General features: G+C 35.9%; 4 protein-coding genes across 5 annotated transcripts in view; 2 read left to right on the plus strand and 2 right to left on the minus strand.

The window, feature by feature from the left end:
• The window catches only part of LOC109054485 (cytosolic purine 5'-nucleotidase), a 595,585-nt gene that overhangs the window by 195,412 nt on the left and 382,187 nt on the right, over positions 1–17,986 (minus strand). The window lies entirely within an intron of this gene.
• LOC109052038 (germ cell-less protein-like 1) lies at positions 545–9,557 on the plus strand. Its single transcript, XM_042732318.1, has 15 exons — positions 545–798; positions 1,204–1,390; positions 2,268–2,391; positions 2,467–2,563; positions 2,687–2,784; positions 3,973–4,085; positions 4,175–4,240; positions 4,323–4,407; positions 5,448–5,538; positions 5,610–5,750; positions 5,879–5,948; positions 6,029–6,104; positions 7,611–7,756; positions 8,690–8,777; positions 8,872–9,557. Exons 2-15 carry the CDS (start codon positions 1,215–1,217, stop codon positions 9,010–9,012), a joined length of 1,512 nt encoding a protein of 503 aa, XP_042588252.1. The 5' UTR covers positions 545–798; positions 1,204–1,214; the 3' UTR covers positions 9,013–9,557.
• On the minus strand, positions 11,290–13,126 carry LOC109052029 (protein FAM136A-like). The gene is made up of 3 exons (XM_019069507.2): positions 12,856–13,126; positions 11,737–11,877; positions 11,290–11,649 (listed from the first exon to the last, which is right to left on the minus strand). The coding sequence occupies exons 1-3, from the start codon at positions 12,940–12,942 to the stop codon at positions 11,461–11,463; spliced, it is 417 nt and encodes a 138-aa protein (XP_018925052.2). The 5' UTR covers positions 12,943–13,126; the 3' UTR covers positions 11,290–11,460.
• Positions 13,202–17,658, plus strand: LOC109052058 (prenylcysteine oxidase-like). Its single transcript, XM_042732336.1, has 7 exons — positions 13,202–13,454; positions 14,153–14,296; positions 14,521–14,727; positions 14,800–14,974; positions 15,070–15,281; positions 16,510–16,707; positions 16,832–17,658. Exons 2-7 carry the CDS (start codon positions 14,185–14,187, stop codon positions 17,476–17,478), a joined length of 1,551 nt encoding a protein of 516 aa, XP_042588270.1. The 5' UTR covers positions 13,202–13,454; positions 14,153–14,184; the 3' UTR covers positions 17,479–17,658.

Genomic DNA, 17,986 nt, shown 5'->3' on the forward strand with positions numbered 1-17,986 from the left:
ATTAATTTAATTTTTAAATTTAATAATTAAATAATTTAGAACAAAATGTGCAAGGACCAAAACAACATAATTTAGAATAACTCTAACCCAGCAAACACAGAACTTACCCATAACGTTAGTATTTAATTCCCGTTTTGGTTATTTTTTGGGAACTAAATAAAACGTTCTAGGAACATTCTTTTTAGTTTTTTTTTTTTTTTTTTTTTTTTTTTTTTTTTTTTGCAACCATAACGTTCCCAGAACGTTGCAGGGTGTTTTATTTTACGTAACCTAAAATAACTCATACAGAACGTTCCCTAATGATTGATTGATTATTTATGTATTTATTGCAAAACTTCAGATGATTAAAGTTTTATTTTTTTATTGTTAAATAGTAATACAAATTTACAAATAACGTTCTCTAATTGTTAAATTTGTTTAATAATTTGTTTAATTTCATAATAATAAACTACTCAGAACTGGTGGACATCAAGCAACATTAAAACTTTTGGTATGCAAAAATAAATAAATAAATAAATAAATAAATACATCTCCGCGACTCTAGGTGGCAGCAGCTCGCGGCGAACATCACAGACAACCGTGACGTGGAGGAGAGACTTCTCCCTTCTGTTTGTTATTTACCAGTCTGCTTTTGTTTCAAACTGCGGATTCATTTATTACACATTTTACAGCCGATTTCGATGCACGGCTATTAACAGCAAATAAATGCGTTCATTATACACCTAATGATGCATTTGCACAGCGGTTGATGATCAGATTCCGTGGTGCGTTCAGTATTGTGAGAGACAGAAGCGTGTGGTGAGTGTTTACAAGCGGAGAGAATGTTTACTAGTGTTTAGTAACAAACAAACAACAGCGTGTGCAAAAATCATAAGTTCATGATGTTAAGATAATATAACGGTGATAGCCACAGTCACTTCACATGAAAACATCACTGTTTGTGTACTGAACCATCAGCCTGAAGCGTCTTGATTGGAACCACTGGAATGTGCAGTAACACTGATTTAGCCAAATTCACTTTAGATGATGCACAGTAAGCACTGGAAATTGATCTCTGTCAGCACCTGTCACCTGACTTCTTACAGTGTTCAAGTTGTACTATTTTTAGACCTTCTGCAGGTGGCACCCAGTACAAACGCACTGGTTGTACAGCTGTCATGCCACGTCAGTGTTTGTAACATGACTACATGTCTGTTTCTGTAGGCGGAATAATCATGGGTTCACTCGGGAGCCACTTCCAGTCGTCGCCCCGGGCCCCAGAGGAGGCTGTGGAGAGGCAGTGCGCTGGGAACAGACACAGCTGTGAGTGCAGGAAGAGAAAACGCAGCTCACACTGTGAGTGCGACAGCGAGCCCGAGGAAGAGGACAGTCAGCTGGACACGCCATGCAGGTGAGAACACAGCCATCACGTGAGGGCAGTCTATGGGGGGACTTGTATCCTGAAGGTCACTGGTTCAAGACTCTGTACCGGCTGCCAGCTGCTCCTGGTGTGTGTGTGTCTGTGTGAGAAAGGTTAAATGCAGAGCACAAATTCCGAGTATAGGACACCATACTTGGCCACACATCACATCCTTCCCTTTCCTTACCTTTCAAAAGTTTGGGGTTGGTCAGATTTTCTAAATATTTTTGAAAGAAGACTCTTTTGCTTGCCAAGGCTGCATATAATTGATCAAAAATACAGTAAAACAATACATGCCTCACAATACTCATGTCACAATTCAGCCAGTGATATGCAACACAATACAATGCTCTCGCAATACTTCAGCCAAAATCTGTTTATTTATTTTTAAATATTATTAATATTATTACAGTACACAAAGTACTGTTCTTTTAAAATGTTAAATTTGGCATCAGTAATTGGCTTGAATAGGTTAGAAATTATAAATGTTCTTTTTTAATTCATTAAGCATAATTACTAAACATAGAAGATCAAATATACGGCTTTCTGGGTTTTTCCATATTTGATCATATTGCCAATATCTGCAGTGCATGCTATAGCATGGTGGATTATTGTGACGCCATATATTGTTGCACCCTTAGTAAAAACAGTAACATTGTGAAATATTATTCAAATTGGAATATATTTTAAAATGTAATTTATTCCTCTGATGGTAAAGCTGAATTTTCAGCATCATTACTCCAGTCTTCAGTGTCACATGATCCTTAAATTGTGACCGGGGGGGCACCGGCATTGTCACATTAATAGCGTTGTATTTAGTAAATGTGTCTAATGTTTTCATATATGCATTTCATATATCTGTGGACAGGAAAAAGTTGAAAAGCACCTCTAAGTACATCTACCAGACACTATTTTTGAACGGGGAGAACAGTGACATCCAGATCCGCGCCCTGGGACAGGAGTGGAACCTGCATAAAATTTACCTGTGTCAGGTTGGTCCAGCTGTTCAGAGTGCTGAAGACGTTCATTTTGCTTTGATTTAAATGTTTTTTTCTCTCCTTTTGCAGTCTGGCTATTTCTCCAGCATGTTCAGTGGATCCTGGAAGGAGTCTAACATGATGGTTATTGAGCTGGAGATCCCAGACCAGAATATTGACACAGAGGGTGAGAATTCTAAGAATATGTTTCTAACATCCCCTTGATGCAATTAACAAGTTAAAAGTGTTGTTTTTATTTTGTTGACACCAAACATTCATATCTTGACCATGCTTTCTTCTCCATCTGCAGCCCTGCAAGTGGTTTTTGGGTCACTCTACAGGGATGACGTGTTGATCAAACCAAGTCGAGTTGTTAATATCCTCGCTGCTGCTTGTATGCTTCAGCTGGTGAGTATGTCAAGTGTTAAAAACAACATCATTACCTTCTGATTCCTTCTGTTACTCTGTAATGCAGCTGTAGCCTTTTTTTTTTCCTTTTTTAAGTATTAATTTTGTTTTTATAGTTGGTGTATGTTTGGTTTGGTTATTAATTATATGTATGTATTGTTTTTATTTATTGTTTGTTGTGATAACTCTTTAATTTCAGTTAAAGTACTACTATTCAAAAGAGTTGGGTCAGGAGATTTTTTAATTATTTATTTATTTTTTCAACAAAAGTGGCAGTTATAATGCTACAAATTAATACTGTTTTTGTTTTTGAACTTACTCTTCATCAAATAATCCTGAAAAGCAAAATCACTGTTTCCACAAAAATATTACATTTTCAACATTGATAATAATAAATGTTTTATAGGCAGCAAATCAGCATATTATTATGATTTCTGAAGGATCATGTGACACTGAAGACTGGAGTAATGATGCTGAAAATTCAGCTTTCCATCACTGGAATAAATTACATTTCAAAACGTATTAAAATATAAAACAGATATCTTAAATTGTAATTATCTTTCACAATATTACTGCCTTGGCGAGCAAAAAGACGTAGCTTTCCCAAATGTTTGAACAGTAGTGTGGGTGCTTTGCGAAAGTATTCATACCCCTTCATTTTTTTTCATGTTTTGTTATGTTGCTGCCTTACATTAAAATTACTTTTTTTGACTGTATATGTATGTTTTCTTTTTTTTTTAAAGAGAGCTTTTTAATTAAAAAAATATATAAAAATGTGTGAAATAGTGTATAACTAATCTATAGTAAAAGTTAAATTTGTAGCTGTAAATGTTAAATAATATATTTTTTAAAAAAAGATACGTTTAACTTTAGAAAGGTAAAATGACGTTTAAATATTTAAATGATTTATATGCGTTTTGATCAGTTCAAATGCAAGGGCAAATATAAATCTGAACTTCTGGAATGAAAAACAACAAATACAAAGCCAATCAAAATCCATTACCTAGCAACACCTTAGCAACCATATAGCAACACCCTGATAGCTACCCACTACATTTTTACCTGCTACACTCGCGTTTTTGTGTTAAAAAAATATAAAAGTCTAGTTATTTTTTTAATGAATGATATTACTTCTGTAATCACCTTTCTAGCATCATCCTTTAATAATCTGCTCCTTGTCTTTCCCAGGATGGACTGATCCAGCAGTGTGGAGAGACCATGAAGGAGAATGTGAATGTGAAGACTGTGTGCAGCTATTATAACTCAGCCACCTTGTACGGCCTGGACTCGGTCATGAAGAAGTCAGTAGTCTTGTCTGATTTCCTGTCTGGTTATTCTCGGACACTTCTGCAGCAGTATAAACGTGTTGCATGCTCTCTGTGCGTTGCAGGTGTTTAGAGTGGCTCCTCAATAACCTGATGACGCATCAGAATGTGGACCTAATGAAGGAGCTCGGGTACAGTCTTACCCTACGAGTCTGTGTCTGACCTCATCTGAAGGTTTTAGTGCTGATGTTTGGTCTTTTACTATGTGTGCAGGGCGGAAATCATGGAACAGCTCATTCAGTCTTCTGATCTGTTCGTAATGCAAGTGGAAATGGATGTGTACACGGCACTGAAAAAGGTAGAGCATTTTATGATATTACAGGCTCAATCTAAAAGATTTTGTATACGATCTGCTTCGTTTATTGCCACTTAATGGATAATCTGTGATCTGTTGGAAGCATTATAAGAATTTAAAATAATTTATTTAATATATTATTAATTATTTTTGTTGAATGTTATTGGATAATATTTAATTAGTTTTATGTTTTTCTTAATTATTTTGATAAAGGAATTACTTTCATATAGTAATATTTTATATTTTATATTTTAAAGTTTATATTTAGTGGATTCTAGCAACTCACACTTACCTAATATTTCATACATGCATTTTATGATGCATTATGCCCACCTCAATAAAAATGATTATCAAACCATTTAATCATTTTAATTAAATTAAAAGGATTTTTTGACATATCTTAAAATGAAAAATGTAAATTAATATCATTTAATTGATTAAATGGTATGGTTCCTATTCTAAATATATATCTTAAAATGTAAATGCTATCTTTAAATGAAATGTTTAATTTAATGTATATATTTTTACAATACAAACAGAATTTCTTTTTATTTTATCTTTTTTTTTTTATATCTGCTGCCTGCTCTCAGTATTAAAATTTTATTGGTTTTGACTGTAACAGTGTTTTTGCTATTTATTTATTTATTTATTTATTTATTTTCCATAATAATATTATTTATGAATTAGCATATATATTATACATTTATATTTCAAAATTGTAATAATATTTTTATTTTGATTTATAACCTCATTTTCTTTTGCCATTTTTAAATACCACAGAGCAAAATGTAAAGGTTCCTTTATGAACAACAAAATGAACAGCGTGTCAAAGATTGTAAATACAATGATAAATATACTTTTGTTGTGCTCTTAATTATTATAAGTGGTCAAATATAACATATTATGCAAAACATATTTTTACGTTTTTATAGTTCAATGTTCTATTATTTCGTATATGTCCTGGTTTTACAGGGTTAAAAGTGGTGTTTTTAGTGGTGCACTGAAACTACATCACTGATCTCTCTTTTGACTTTTTTTTTCAGTGGATGTTCTTACAGCTTAATCCATCCTGGGATGGGCCAATGAAACAACTTCTGCTCGATGCAGATGCCTGGCTGTGTAAGAGAAGAAGTGGTAGGTTGCACTCATAGAAATACATAAGTGCATTAATATAACCTTCCCCTAACTGCCACACTCACCCACAGAGGCTGGAGAAGAGGAGCCGTTTCTGAACACAGATGACGGGACGCCATTCGTCCCTGTTTTCAGACACATCCGCCTGCAGTACATCATCAATGACCTGGCCTCGGCCCGCTTGCTGGAACGGGACAACATCCTACCCCCCGGTGAGACTTTCCATTTAGCTGGTTCTGTGTGCAGTATGCATCAGATAGTCCTCCGATGGTCCATTGTTGTCTGAGGCTGAGATTAGTTGAGCCAACATGAACGCGACTTCCTCTTGTGTCGTTATCAGAGTGGCTGAGCGCCGTGTACAAACAGCAGTGGTTTGCTATGCTGAGGACAGAACATGATAACGATAACGGGTGAGAGACAGCCCAGACACCTTCACTGCTAAACATTAAACATGTGGTGTGAATTGCAAATAAGTGAATGATCGTTACAGACCACAAGAGGCCAATAAAGAGGAATTTGAGCTGAACAGCATGCGCTGTGGCCGAAAACTGACCAAAGATGGAGATGTGAGTTGGATTCTTGCTATTAAACGGATAGTTCGCCCAAAAATGAAAATTCTGTCATTAATTACTCACCCTCATGTCGTTCCAAACCTGTAAGACCTTTGTTCATCTTCAGAACACAAATTAAGATATTTCTGATAAATTCCAAGAGCTCTGTGACCCTCCCATAGAAAGAATGGATCCTTACACGATCAAGGCTGTGAAACGTAGCAAGGACATCATTAAAATAGTCCATGTGACAGTGGTACAACCGTAATTTTACGAAGCTACGAGAATACTTTGTGTGCGCAAAGTAAACAAAAGTAACAACTTTATTCAACAATTCTTCTCCTCCACGGCATGCATTAACGGCATTTTGGAGAGCATCACATACGTAAACAACGTATGTATGTGGATATGATGTTTACGTTTTTTTACACTTTGATCTGAACCCAAACAATGTATCCGCGTACATGCATTGTTTACGCATATGATATTCTCCAAAATGGCGTTATAGCGTGCCGCGGAGGAGACAAATTGTTGAATAAAGTTGTTACTTTTGTTTATTTCCCACACAAAAATTATTCTCGTAGCTTCGTAAAATTACGGTTGAACCACTGTCACATGGATTATTTTAACGATGTCCTTACTACATTTCTGAGCCTTGATTGTTAGGATACTTGCTGTCTATGTAGGGTCAGAGAGCTCTTGGAATTCATCAAAAATATCTTAATTTGTGTTCTGATGATGAACGAAGGTCTTACGGGTTTGGAACGACATGAGGATGAGTAATTAAAGGGATACTCCACCCCAAAATGAAAATTTTGTCATAAATCACTTACCTACATGTCGTTCCAAACCCTTGAAAACTCTGTTTCTCTTTGGAACACAATTTAAGATATTTTGGAGGAAAACCAGAAGACCTGTGACTGTCCCATAGACTTATAGAGACTTATAAGTAAATAACAGTGTCAAGATCCATAAAAGTTATGAAAGTCATCATCCGAATACTCCATCTGCCATCAGACGTGCAATCTGGGTTATATGAAGCGACGGGAACACTTTTTGTAAGCGAAGAAAACAAAAATAACGACTTTATTCAACAATTTTTTTTGTCGACAGTCTACTCTGTATCTCTCCATATCACCGTATGCTGTGTATGCTCTTCTGTATCTTCTGTTATTTTTGTTTTCGTCGCTTCATATAACCCAGATTGCACGTCTGATGGCAGATGGAGTATTCTGATGATGTCTTTCATTCCTTTTATGGACCTTGACACTGTTATTTATTTGTCAGTCTATGGGACAGTCACAGGCCTCCTGGTTTTTATCCAAAATATCTTAAATTGTGTTCCGAAGATGAACAAAGCTTTTATGGGTTTGGAACGACATCAGGGTAAGTGATTAATGACAAAATTGTCACTTTGGGTGGAGTATCCCTTTAATGACAGAATTTTCAGTTTTAGGTGAAGTTTAGAATGGTATTTGGCTAGTTTAGAATGGAATTTATATATTGTTGTTGTCTCAACAGTACTGTTGGCGATGGACGGGGTTCAATTATGGCTTTGACCTGCTGGTTACCTATACAAATCGTTTCATCATCTTTAAGAGAAACACTCTCAGTCAGCCATGTGGAGGCGCTGTCAGCTTACAGCCACGACGCCACCTTGCGTATCGGTGAGCTGTTACACCTATATTATATTATATTATATTATATTATATTATATTATATTATATTATATTATATTATATTATAGAGGAATGAATAATATAATTTTAATTTAACATACAGTCTGTATAAAATCTAAATCATCATCATAATGTTTTTGTACATGTATTGGACATACATGTTTCTTAGTACTACAAGGATACAAGTACAAGATATATTATTAATTTGTAAAATAATATTTTTATATGATTTTAATAATTATTATAAATTAATACATTAATTTATACATTAATAAAAAAAAAATGTTACTTTATAATTAAAATATTTAATTAACAGATAACACCATACTTCCCCAGTTAATCACAGTACATTAATGCACTTAACTCTTTAATATATTAGAGATGAAGAACTTTTACATCTGTGACTGATGTATTTTATCACTTCATAAATCAGAAAGTGCTGTCAACAGCCAGTAAAAGATGATTTGTCACCATATCTTTTAGGAAAAAATGTTATATATTCAGACAAATGATAATGAATATTGACAGGAATAAAACCATAAGGTTTGTTGAGTGTAAGTGTTACTGAAGTGGATATTTCTGGCTCAGTGGAGGAGGAAAACAATTGAGAAAATGGTCTTTAAAGATATGTATTGTAATTAAAACCTTCAGCTGCAAATGGATAAAATGTAATAAAATAAATGTGTATTTAGTATGTTTTCTCTCTGCTAGCCTGAAAGATGTTATGAAAGCAAAAAATAGCCTAAAATCTCAAAACTGACCAATGCATGAAAAAACAATAGTTTTGATTGTAGTGTCTCTTGCCTTAAATAAAATGTGTATTCATAATAATATTTATAAATATATTACGTATATATTTTTAAGTCATTATTTTTAATTTAGCATTTAAAAATTATTTATTATATATTTTTTTTTTATCAGATTGCGCCTTGCTTCATTTGATAACAGTGGAAAAGTTGTTTGCAGCCGGTCAACTGGCTACCAGCTTGTTACCCTCGAAAAGGACCAGGTATTCTGTCTTAATGTTAAATACTAAATCATTTTATTTCCAGTTACTTCACGGCTTGACTTGACCGAACTACTTCATTGTGTTACGATCGCAGGAATACGTGGTGATGAATCTGGACAGCCGGCTCTTGTCTTTTCCTCTTTATGTGTGCTGTAACTTCCTCTACACTTCCCCGTCCAGTGAGAGGAGAGGTGACACCCCAGAGCCGGAGAACAGCGCCCGCAGTGTGTCGTGACGCCACACACCATTAAAACCTCCATCAGCCGCCGCCTTATGATTTACAGTTTTGTCATGTATATTATTGCAGTTATTTTATTTGTATGCTTAATTTGTAAATAGTCAGGTGCTTTTTAAATAATTTGCTATATATCAGCATCAGAGCTAAGAGTAAGTGCTCTTGATCATGAACTTCATTTGACTCTTTATGTTTGTTTGGAAGTTGTATTATATGTAAACATGTTAGGCTGGTTAATTTTTCAGTCATTCCTATTTTTTTTACAAAAAAAAAAAAGGTTTTGTACTGTTGTGTTTGTTTGAAATTGGTGCTAATGTGATACATGTTGTCATTATTCTTCAATGCATGCTGATGTAGGAGCAGTGAAGGGTTTACAGGCATGTGTTGGTTTACCAACAGGGCATTTTAAGTGACTTCCACAGGTGTCCAATAAAGCAGTACAATTTTCAATATTTATACACAATGTGGTTTTGGTTAAATGTAAATATTGTTGGACCAAAGCGTCATATGAAATAAATATGTTCATTAAAACAGCACTGACAGAAGAAATTGCATTCACTTTTTGAAACTGCAGTGTGAAAAACATCAGTAATAAAAGCTGTTTGAACAGGATGATTTTCTTTATACACAAATACACATATAATATGTACACAGGCACAATTTTTGTTATTTTAGCTGCTGACCAACACATATTCTAGTTATAGTTATATAACTCTGATGAGTCCCTCAGTCCCTGCCCCTGATAAACAGCCCCACAGCATGAGGCTGCAACCAGCACACTTTACTTTTGGGATGGTACTCTGCAGGTGATGAGCAATACCTGGTTTCTTTCAAACATGATGCTTGGAATTGCAGTTCATCAGACCAGAGAATCTTGTTTCTCACAGTCTGAGGTGAGTCTTCAGGTGCTTTTTTGCAAATTCCAAGTGTGTTTTCATGTGTCTTAACTGATGAGAGGATTGAGTTTGGCCACACCGCTATAAAGACCAGATTGGTGGAGTGTTGCAGTGATGTTTGTCCTTCTGTAGATTTCTCCTATCTCCACATATGATCATGGAGCTCAACTAGAGTGACCATCAGCTTCTTGGTCACCACACTAACCAAAGCACTTCTCCGTCAGTTGCTCAGTTTGGCCAGGAGGCCAGCTCTAGGATTATTGCTGACCACACTACCCAAAGCACTTCTCCGTCAGTTGCTCAGTTTGGCCAGGAGGCCAGCTCTATTGGGCAGAATGCTTTTTCTGAACTCTTTCCCGGATGTGTGGCTTGACACACAACCTGTTTCTGAGCTTTACAGGCAGTTCTTTTATATATATATATATATTTTTATATATTATAGATTCATTACATGTAAAGTAAAACATTTCAAAAGTTTTTTTGTTTCAATTTGGATGATTAGAGCTTACAGCTCATAAAAGTCAATATTAGACCAGTATATTTGAGTTTTATTATATGTTTGATTTCTACAGTATAAATTCCGGGTATCTCTTGTTTTGTTCTATGAAACCACAACAATGGGGAAGACTGCTGACTTGGCAATGGTCCAGAAGACAATCATTCACACCCTCCACAAAGAGGGTAAGTCACAGAAGGTTATTACTGAATGGGGTGGCTGTTCACAGAGTGCTGTATCAAAGCATATTAAATGCAAAGTTGACTGGAAGGAAGAAAATGGGTAGGAAAAGATGCACAAGTAACAGGTATGACCGCAAGCTTGATAATACTGTAAAAAGCAAAGCTGATTCAAACACTTGGGAGAGCTTCACAAGGAGTGGACTGAAGCTGGAGTCAAGAGTCACCACGCTCAGATGTCTTCAGGAAAAGAGCTATCAAGCCACTTTTGCAACAGAAACAACATCAGAAGCATATTATCTGGACTAAGGAGAAAAAGAAGTGGAATGTTGCTAAGTGATCCAAAGTCCTCTTTTCAGATAAAAGTAAATTTTGCATTTCATTTGGAAATCAAGGTCTTGAGGAAGACCGGAGAGGCACAGAATCCAAGCTGCCTGATGTTTGTGGTGATTTGTGGTGTTTTGACGTCTGCTGGTGTTGGTGTTGTAAGTTTTTATTTTTTTTTGAGTGGCATCTGCTGGTGTTGGTTTTTTGAGATGCACCTGTATATAAATTTATTTTAGATATATATATAAAGCCAGGTATATATTCTTTTAAAGTAATATATTCTTATATTTATTTAGTGATGAAATATTTTTTTGTGGTGATATATTTTTTTGTTTTTTTTTTGGTGTATTTTGTGAGATTGACCCTAATAGTTTTGCTAGATTGCGTACTTTATTGTCTGTACAAAAACCACAAACAATATGGACACAGAAACAAGCACAAGCCATTCACCAAGTCACAATCAGGTGACGGCAAAGATCACATTCTTCCATCCAGTAAACTCATGAGTCCACAAGAATCATTTCCTACAGCCTCGGCCACAGTCAGAGCTTCACTGAGGTATTGAGTTCAAGCTGTCCTTCAGTCTGCGAGTCATGCTGGGAAGCAGGTTCAGATGCTCCTCCACACAGCTGCTCACACAGCTGTCCATCAGCGTCCGCACGGCAGGCTCCTTCGCCCCAGAGTCAAACAGGTCCTTGGCCTTGTCGGTACAGTGCACTGTACACCTCGTGAGACGATCCTGTAGATGAATAAATGGTTAGTCTATATCACGTTTTTTCCAGCTATAAGACTAAAAGTAAATGATGGCTGACAGAAGTCGACTGACCTGAAACTGCTGGAGTTCACTGGTGACCAGTCCTTGAGCTTTAGCCAGCGGTGTGTGGCAGCGGTCTATACACTGGTGCACCTGATTCATGGAGTGACCAGGATTCTCACAACACTCTGCACTGCAGCAGAACATGCGGCCCTGAAGATCCAAAGAGCGTCATAAGCCATTACTCAATCAACCTTTGACTAATAAGTGGTGAAAAACTATACATCTGGCTTAAGTCAATATAGTGAATCAACAGAGAAAAGAAAAACTGATTACTGCACATTACCAGAAGCTGAGCTGACATGTCAAATATTGACAGCAATGTTCTACAGTGTAACATGCTATACATACAATTATTTAAACTTTGCCAAAACATTTTAAAATTTATTTTTCCCCCCAATCCTTGTCTAGATATTACAGTTACAGGCAGTTTTATGATTTCATATTAAGAAACTACAAATTACTATTTAAAAATAATAAAAGCAAGCAATTAATTGAATATTATAAGATTAGTATAAATTAACTATATATTAATGTTATTATATAATTGGTGATTAAAACAATTATAGACTACCTTTACAGTTTGGGGAATGTAATATTTTGTTTTGTTTTGTTTTGTAAAGAAGTGTCTTATGTTCACCTCACCAAGACTGAGCTTATTGTGAACTATTATTACAATTTAAAATAATGTTTCTATTTGAATATATTTTAAAATATCGTTTATTAATTTGATGGTAAAGCTATATTTTCAGCATCATTACTCCAGTCTTCAGTGTCACATGATCCTTCAGAAATCATGCTAATATGCTGATTTGCCGCTCAAGAAACATTTCTGAATATTATTAGTATGCCTTTTGTGTGTCTGTGGAAGCATTGTTACATTTATTCTAGGAAAGTTCAAAAGAACAGCATTTACATTTATTTGTCAGTTTTTACTGTTGGTTTTTGTGTATTTGGTAGATTTGTTATATTTATTATTGTTTATTTAATTAGAAAAGCATTTAATTAGATGTTTAGTTGAACTGATGTTGCACAAAAGACTGGTGAATTAATGTTGACAATGACATACAAAGAGCAACAGTGTTCATCACAGGTATCTGGATAGTCTCTAGATCTGTAGCTGAAGCTTACCTGCATCTGACGGATGTGATCTCTCTCCAGACTCTGAACCATCTCCTCCACTGCCTTCTGCACGCGAGCCTGCTGGGCTTCTGCCATCCTGATCTCACATCAGCTGCTTCGGTTCGCAGAAGACGTTCGTTATGAAGCTACTACTTCAACCAGCGACTCAGAACCAACACATTTCACTAACAAAGCCTGGACATCATCACTAAACCGTTAAAATGAAACCAAAATCCTTCAGTAAGGTCACCTCCTCCTACTACACCTAAAGAATGCTGCCGGTAATCACGCCACTTCCGCCGTGGACTGCGTACTATTTCCGCTTCCGTTCTGCGGCTGCTGGATTTCACCATAGACTGAAAGGATTTCACGCACCTGTTTCATCTTCTTCTTCTTCTTCGTTGGAGTTTTCCGGGAGTTGTACTTGTCATCCATAGTGTTGCATTACTGCCATACGCACTTTATAACCTTTACACTGTATTTTAACGTCTCATCCCGACCTTTAAACAGGTGAGATACATCGTTTTTACAGCTTTGCTGGAGGTAATACACCAGAAGTTGGCTTGTCAGCCGCCATTAAATCGTACAAGAAGAAGAAGTTTTCACAGGTGCGTTAATTTGAACGTGACATGCGTGATGATGTCTGTATGCGAGTCTGACTAGTATTGGCATTTTTATTACATTTCACATGATCAGACTGTTTTTCATGCTGGCGTTCAAAAACAGACAAAGCCCAAAGATGCAATGAATTTATTATTGTTTCATGTAAATGAAAACGTAAAATTCAAAACAACTCTGTGTTTATAAGCTAAATCATAAAACGATCGAAAAGCTGCAGTATATTGCAATATGTATATATTTTAATGTTTTTACTTCAGAGTTTCTCGACCAGGTGGCCTCAGTGAACTTTTAAGGGGACGCTGGATGACTTAAAATATTTTAAATCAATAAATTATTATTAATATACAAAATTACCTTACTCTAATGTAACACAAACCTATTTGTTTTTAAGGAAATAAATAGGAATCACAAAATGAATCGTGGTTAATTTAATGTATAAGGGAAGAATTATTTCGCAGTAATATAGTAATATTTCACACCCATGCAAACATCTTCATGGTTTTCTCAGCTGTAATGTGTTATAGACCAGACAATAAAACATGTATCTGGTAGCAAGCTGCGTGATTTGTCTCGTAAAGCAACAAATCTGACCTTTCTTTTAAACAGCCAAAGGGCATTTCATATATGAACATCTGATCTCATCTAAATGCATCATTTACCTATTTTCCTGCCATTTGTCTTTCAGGTGTTAATATAGTGAAACACTGAATCCCTGGGATGGCTCTGAGACACTTGTCAGTGAAGGCGCTCCTCTTCTTTGGGCTTTGTCAGGTTGGACGCAGGGGTTTTGCCTCCACTCCTGAAGTCAGAGAGGCACCAAAGAAAATCGGTATGGTAAAGTTAACATGATTCATTTGTTATGTAAGAACTGTAAGACTTTAATCCCTGTAAAGCCTGACATATGAAATAATATTAAGAAAATTTGATTAAAAAAAAGTGTTGAGTATCGTATTTAATATTTCAGACTCCTAGAGTATGATTAAGTGAAAATATAGAGCTCATACTGGAGTAAAAAGATAAATCTGATCTGATAAATGTGCGTTTCTTCTTCAGCAATAATTGGCGGTGGTATTGGAGGCACGGCAGCAGCGTTTTTCTTGAGACAGGAGTTCGGACCGGCAGTGAAGATCGAAGTGTTTGAGGCTGGGACTGTGGGAGGACGTCTGGCCACTGAAAACATTGGGGGGTATGAGTATGAGACAGGAGGATCCGTTATTCACCCCCTCAACCTGCACATGAAGCACTTTCTGGACAGACTCGGTCAGTATCCACTTCCCTCTCAAGATTTCCTTATGATGTTCTTCTCTAAAATGCAGAACCGGATACTTTCAGGTCTGTCTCCTCGTGCTGATGTTTCTTCTAAACTGGCGATATTCGACGGGAAGGAGCTGACCTTTGAAGAGAGCGACTGGTTCATAGTGAACGTCATACGCATGCTGTGGAGATATGGATTGAACTTCATTCGAATGCATATATGGGTGGAGGCCATACTGGACAAGTTTATGAGGTTTGTCTGTTGTGCTGCCATTATTTGTTGAATAGACTGAACATGAGCAGGTAATATCAAAGTCTTTTTATTGTCCATTTCTGTCCTGTGTGTAGGATATATCAGTATCAGCAGTATGGCTACTCGTTCTCCAGCGTGGAGAAGCTGCTTCATGCTATGGGTGGAGACGGTTTCCTCACTCTGGTCAATCAGACGCTGGAGGAGGCCATGCTGGCTGAGGGCTTCTCTCAGGTCTTTCTCAATGATGTCGTAACACCCGTCACAAGAGTCAACTACGGCCAAAGTGTCCGAATCAATGGATTTGTGGGTATGCTTGTATTATATATAATGACAATTCTTCAATAATAACAACTAGGTCGGTGAAATGACTCATTTTTTAGGGTCTAAATTTAATAATTTATTTAAAAACTCATTACAAATGATGTTTATTCATACAATGACTTTTAAATTCTGAATTAAAGTTCATTCCAGTAGGGAAAAAATAGCTTTGCATAATTTTTATTATTATTATTATTATTATTCAAATAAGCAATGAAACTGGTATTAGTATATTTTAGTGCTGTCAAAAATGTATTTTCGCATCCAAAATAAGTTTGTTTACATAATATATGTATATTTGTGTATATTTATTTTTTATTTTTTTTTAGTGATGTACAGTATTTTTTTTAAAAATATTTACGTTTATACATTTATATATTCATATTATTTAATATTTTATATAAATATAAGAAAAATATATTTAAATATATTTAATATATAAATCATAACACATTTGCATGCATGTGTTTGTATTTATATGTACATAATAAATATACACAGTATACACACATATATTATGTAAACAATTTTTTTTTTATTTTGGATGCAATTAATTGTTTTTTTTTATGTGTGTGCCAATTATCAAAATCATCTGGTGCAACTAATTTGCAATTTTCTTATGACTTTTTGTCAGTAAGTCTCTTAAAATATCAGATAATTTAAGCTTTTTATGACAAGGCAAGATAAGTTTAGGTTGTAAGATGTCATGCGGTGCGACTCCTAGAAAACGTAATATTTATAAATTAATGATTTATGATATTTCCAAAAAATTATTTTTACCTTTAAAAAATGTAAAAACATTTTTAAAATGATGATCAAGATGTGTACATTCACAAGTATTTGAGGAAAATATGTAGTTATATTTTACTTGACATTTTAGAGTCATTACCTAGTTTTTTCAGAATGAATCCAGCATGAATGCAAAGATACATTTTTAAAAAGTTTCAACGTGTTTTAAACTAGTTTAAAAAAAAAAAAAATCACCCTTTTCTCATTTGTGTACACTATTATTTGCCATTGCCTCAGATGCCATCGAGAACATTAGCTGCAATAATGTATCAGGCATTTTTACAGTTAGTTTTGTATCACTAATTTGATGTGTTGCAAATATGAAGTTTTGCATCACTAGCAGTGTAAAATGGCCCTCTCACAAAATCCGTTGGGGAGAACTGATTTAAGATACAGAAGTGTGTGAATATGGCATATTGTGTTTGTAGGTGCTATTGCACTCGCAGGAGCTGACTCAGGATTGTGGGCAGTGGATGGAGGGAATAAGATGGTTTGTTCCGGGCTTCTGTACCACAGCAAAGCTGAACTTGTTCCAGCTCGTGTGACAGCCATCTCCATGAAGATGAGACCATCTAAAACCGGTACAGTCCACTTTGAACATTATAGAGAATCTTTTTATATATTATGTACACTGCCAACAAAAGTTCACGAGTTTGGGGTCAATAAGTTGATTTCTTGCTCTTTCCTGTCATATTTTATTAATTTTTTTTTTTTTGAAATTTTTTTTTGTGTTGCATTTTTTTTTCGTAGTGAACTATGTTGGTGAGTCTGGTGCCGCCCATTCCACATACGACATAGTTGTAGTTGCCACACCTCTCCACCAGGGCATGTCTGACATCAACTTCTCAGGCTTTTCTCCTCCCATTCCAACCCACTTCTCTGGCCGCTACCACCAAACGGTGGCCACGCTGGTCCACGGCCTGCTCAATGTGTCCTATCTGGGCACCACAGAGAAGCCAGAAAACTTCTTTGTTTCTGCCGTCCTCACATTAGACAACAAAGGTTCTGAAATCCACAGCCTGAGCTCTCTGAACCCAGTGAAGATTCCCAAGGGTTACTCCCGCAGCCCTGCCAGTCAACGCAAAGTATGGAAGATCTTCTCCTCCCAGCCACTTTCTCAGAAGAATCTGCAGCAAATCTTTCTTTCCTGGGACTCAGTGTCGGAGAAGCGCTGGCTTGCGTACCCCTCCTACAGCCCGCCGCACCGCAGGACGCCTCCCTTCATCCTCCATGATCGCCTCTACTACCTCAACGCCGTGGAGTGGGCGGCCAGCGCCATGGAGATGAGTGCCATTTCCGCCCGTAATCTGGCTCTGCTCGCCCACCACCGCTGGTACGAGCAGACGGCCAAAATTGACCAAGAGGACCTGCACACCAGACTCAGAGGTGAACTTTGACAGAGGAGCACTGCAGAAATGCTTTGGGTTCATAAGCAGTAAAATCTAGTATGGAGATGAGAGGCTGGATTTTTAAAAGGCAGACCTGTACTGTATATTTTTAAAACGAATTTCTTAGGATATTACATGGGTAATTACAAATAAGCACATGTACAATAATCATTACTGAAATGAGAAATGGGATTCACTATTGGATTTACTAGATTTGCTGTTTTTGTTTAATTAATAATTATTAAATGTATTATTATCTTTACTAGAATTTTGAGTGTGATATATTATGTTGAATCACTTAAAATGATCCCAAAAAAATGTCCTTAATTAAAATAAAGCTGAAATTTTCTAAATGAATAAATACTATAATAGTGTATAAGATAACACTTCATCAAATGATTATATATTATATCAGATAAACATACCATATTTAAAGGTGCTGTATGTAGGATTGACACAGAGTGGTTGAACTATGTATTGCAGTCCAAATTCAAAATATTGGAGAGGGTTTTTTCAC

Source organism: Cyprinus carpio, chromosome B10 (genome assembly GCF_018340385.1).
Source record: "Cyprinus carpio isolate SPL01 chromosome B10, ASM1834038v1, whole genome shotgun sequence".
NCBI lineage: Eukaryota > Metazoa > Chordata > Actinopteri > Cypriniformes > Cyprinidae > Cyprinus > Cyprinus carpio.

Coding starts and splice junctions, on each gene's coding strand:
- LOC109052038 (XM_042732318.1), top strand. CDS start 1,215: ATGGGTTCACTCGGGAGCCACTTCCAGTCGTCGCCCCGGGCCCCAGAG. Junction 4,086..4,174: donor CTGGACTCGGTCATGAAGAA/GTCAGTAGTCTT, acceptor TGTGCGTTGCAG/GTGTTTAGAGTGGCTCCTCA. Junction 5,539..5,609: donor GCTGTGTAAGAGAAGAAGTG/GTAGGTTGCACT, acceptor ACTCACCCACAG/AGGCTGGAGAAGAGGAGCCG.
- LOC109052029 (XM_019069507.2), bottom strand. CDS start 12,942: ATGGCAGAAGCCCAGCAGGCTCGCGTGCAGAAGGCAGTGGAGGAGATG. Junction 11,878..12,855: donor ATCACATCCGTCAGATGCAG/GTAAGCTTCAGC, acceptor TTGGATCTTCAG/GGCCGCATGTTCTGCTGCAG. Junction 11,650..11,736: donor GTGAACTCCAGCAGTTTCAG/GTCAGTCGACTT, acceptor ATTCATCTACAG/GATCGTCTCACGAGGTGTAC.
- LOC109052058 (XM_042732336.1), top strand. CDS start 14,185: ATGGCTCTGAGACACTTGTCAGTGAAGGCGCTCCTCTTCTTTGGGCTT. Junction 15,282..16,509: donor CCGAATCAATGGATTTGTGG/GTATGCTTGTAT, acceptor TTGTGTTTGTAG/GTGCTATTGCACTCGCAGGA. Junction 16,708..16,831: donor AGAATCTTTTTATATATTAT/GTACACTGCCAA, acceptor TTTTTTTCGTAG/TGAACTATGTTGGTGAGTCT.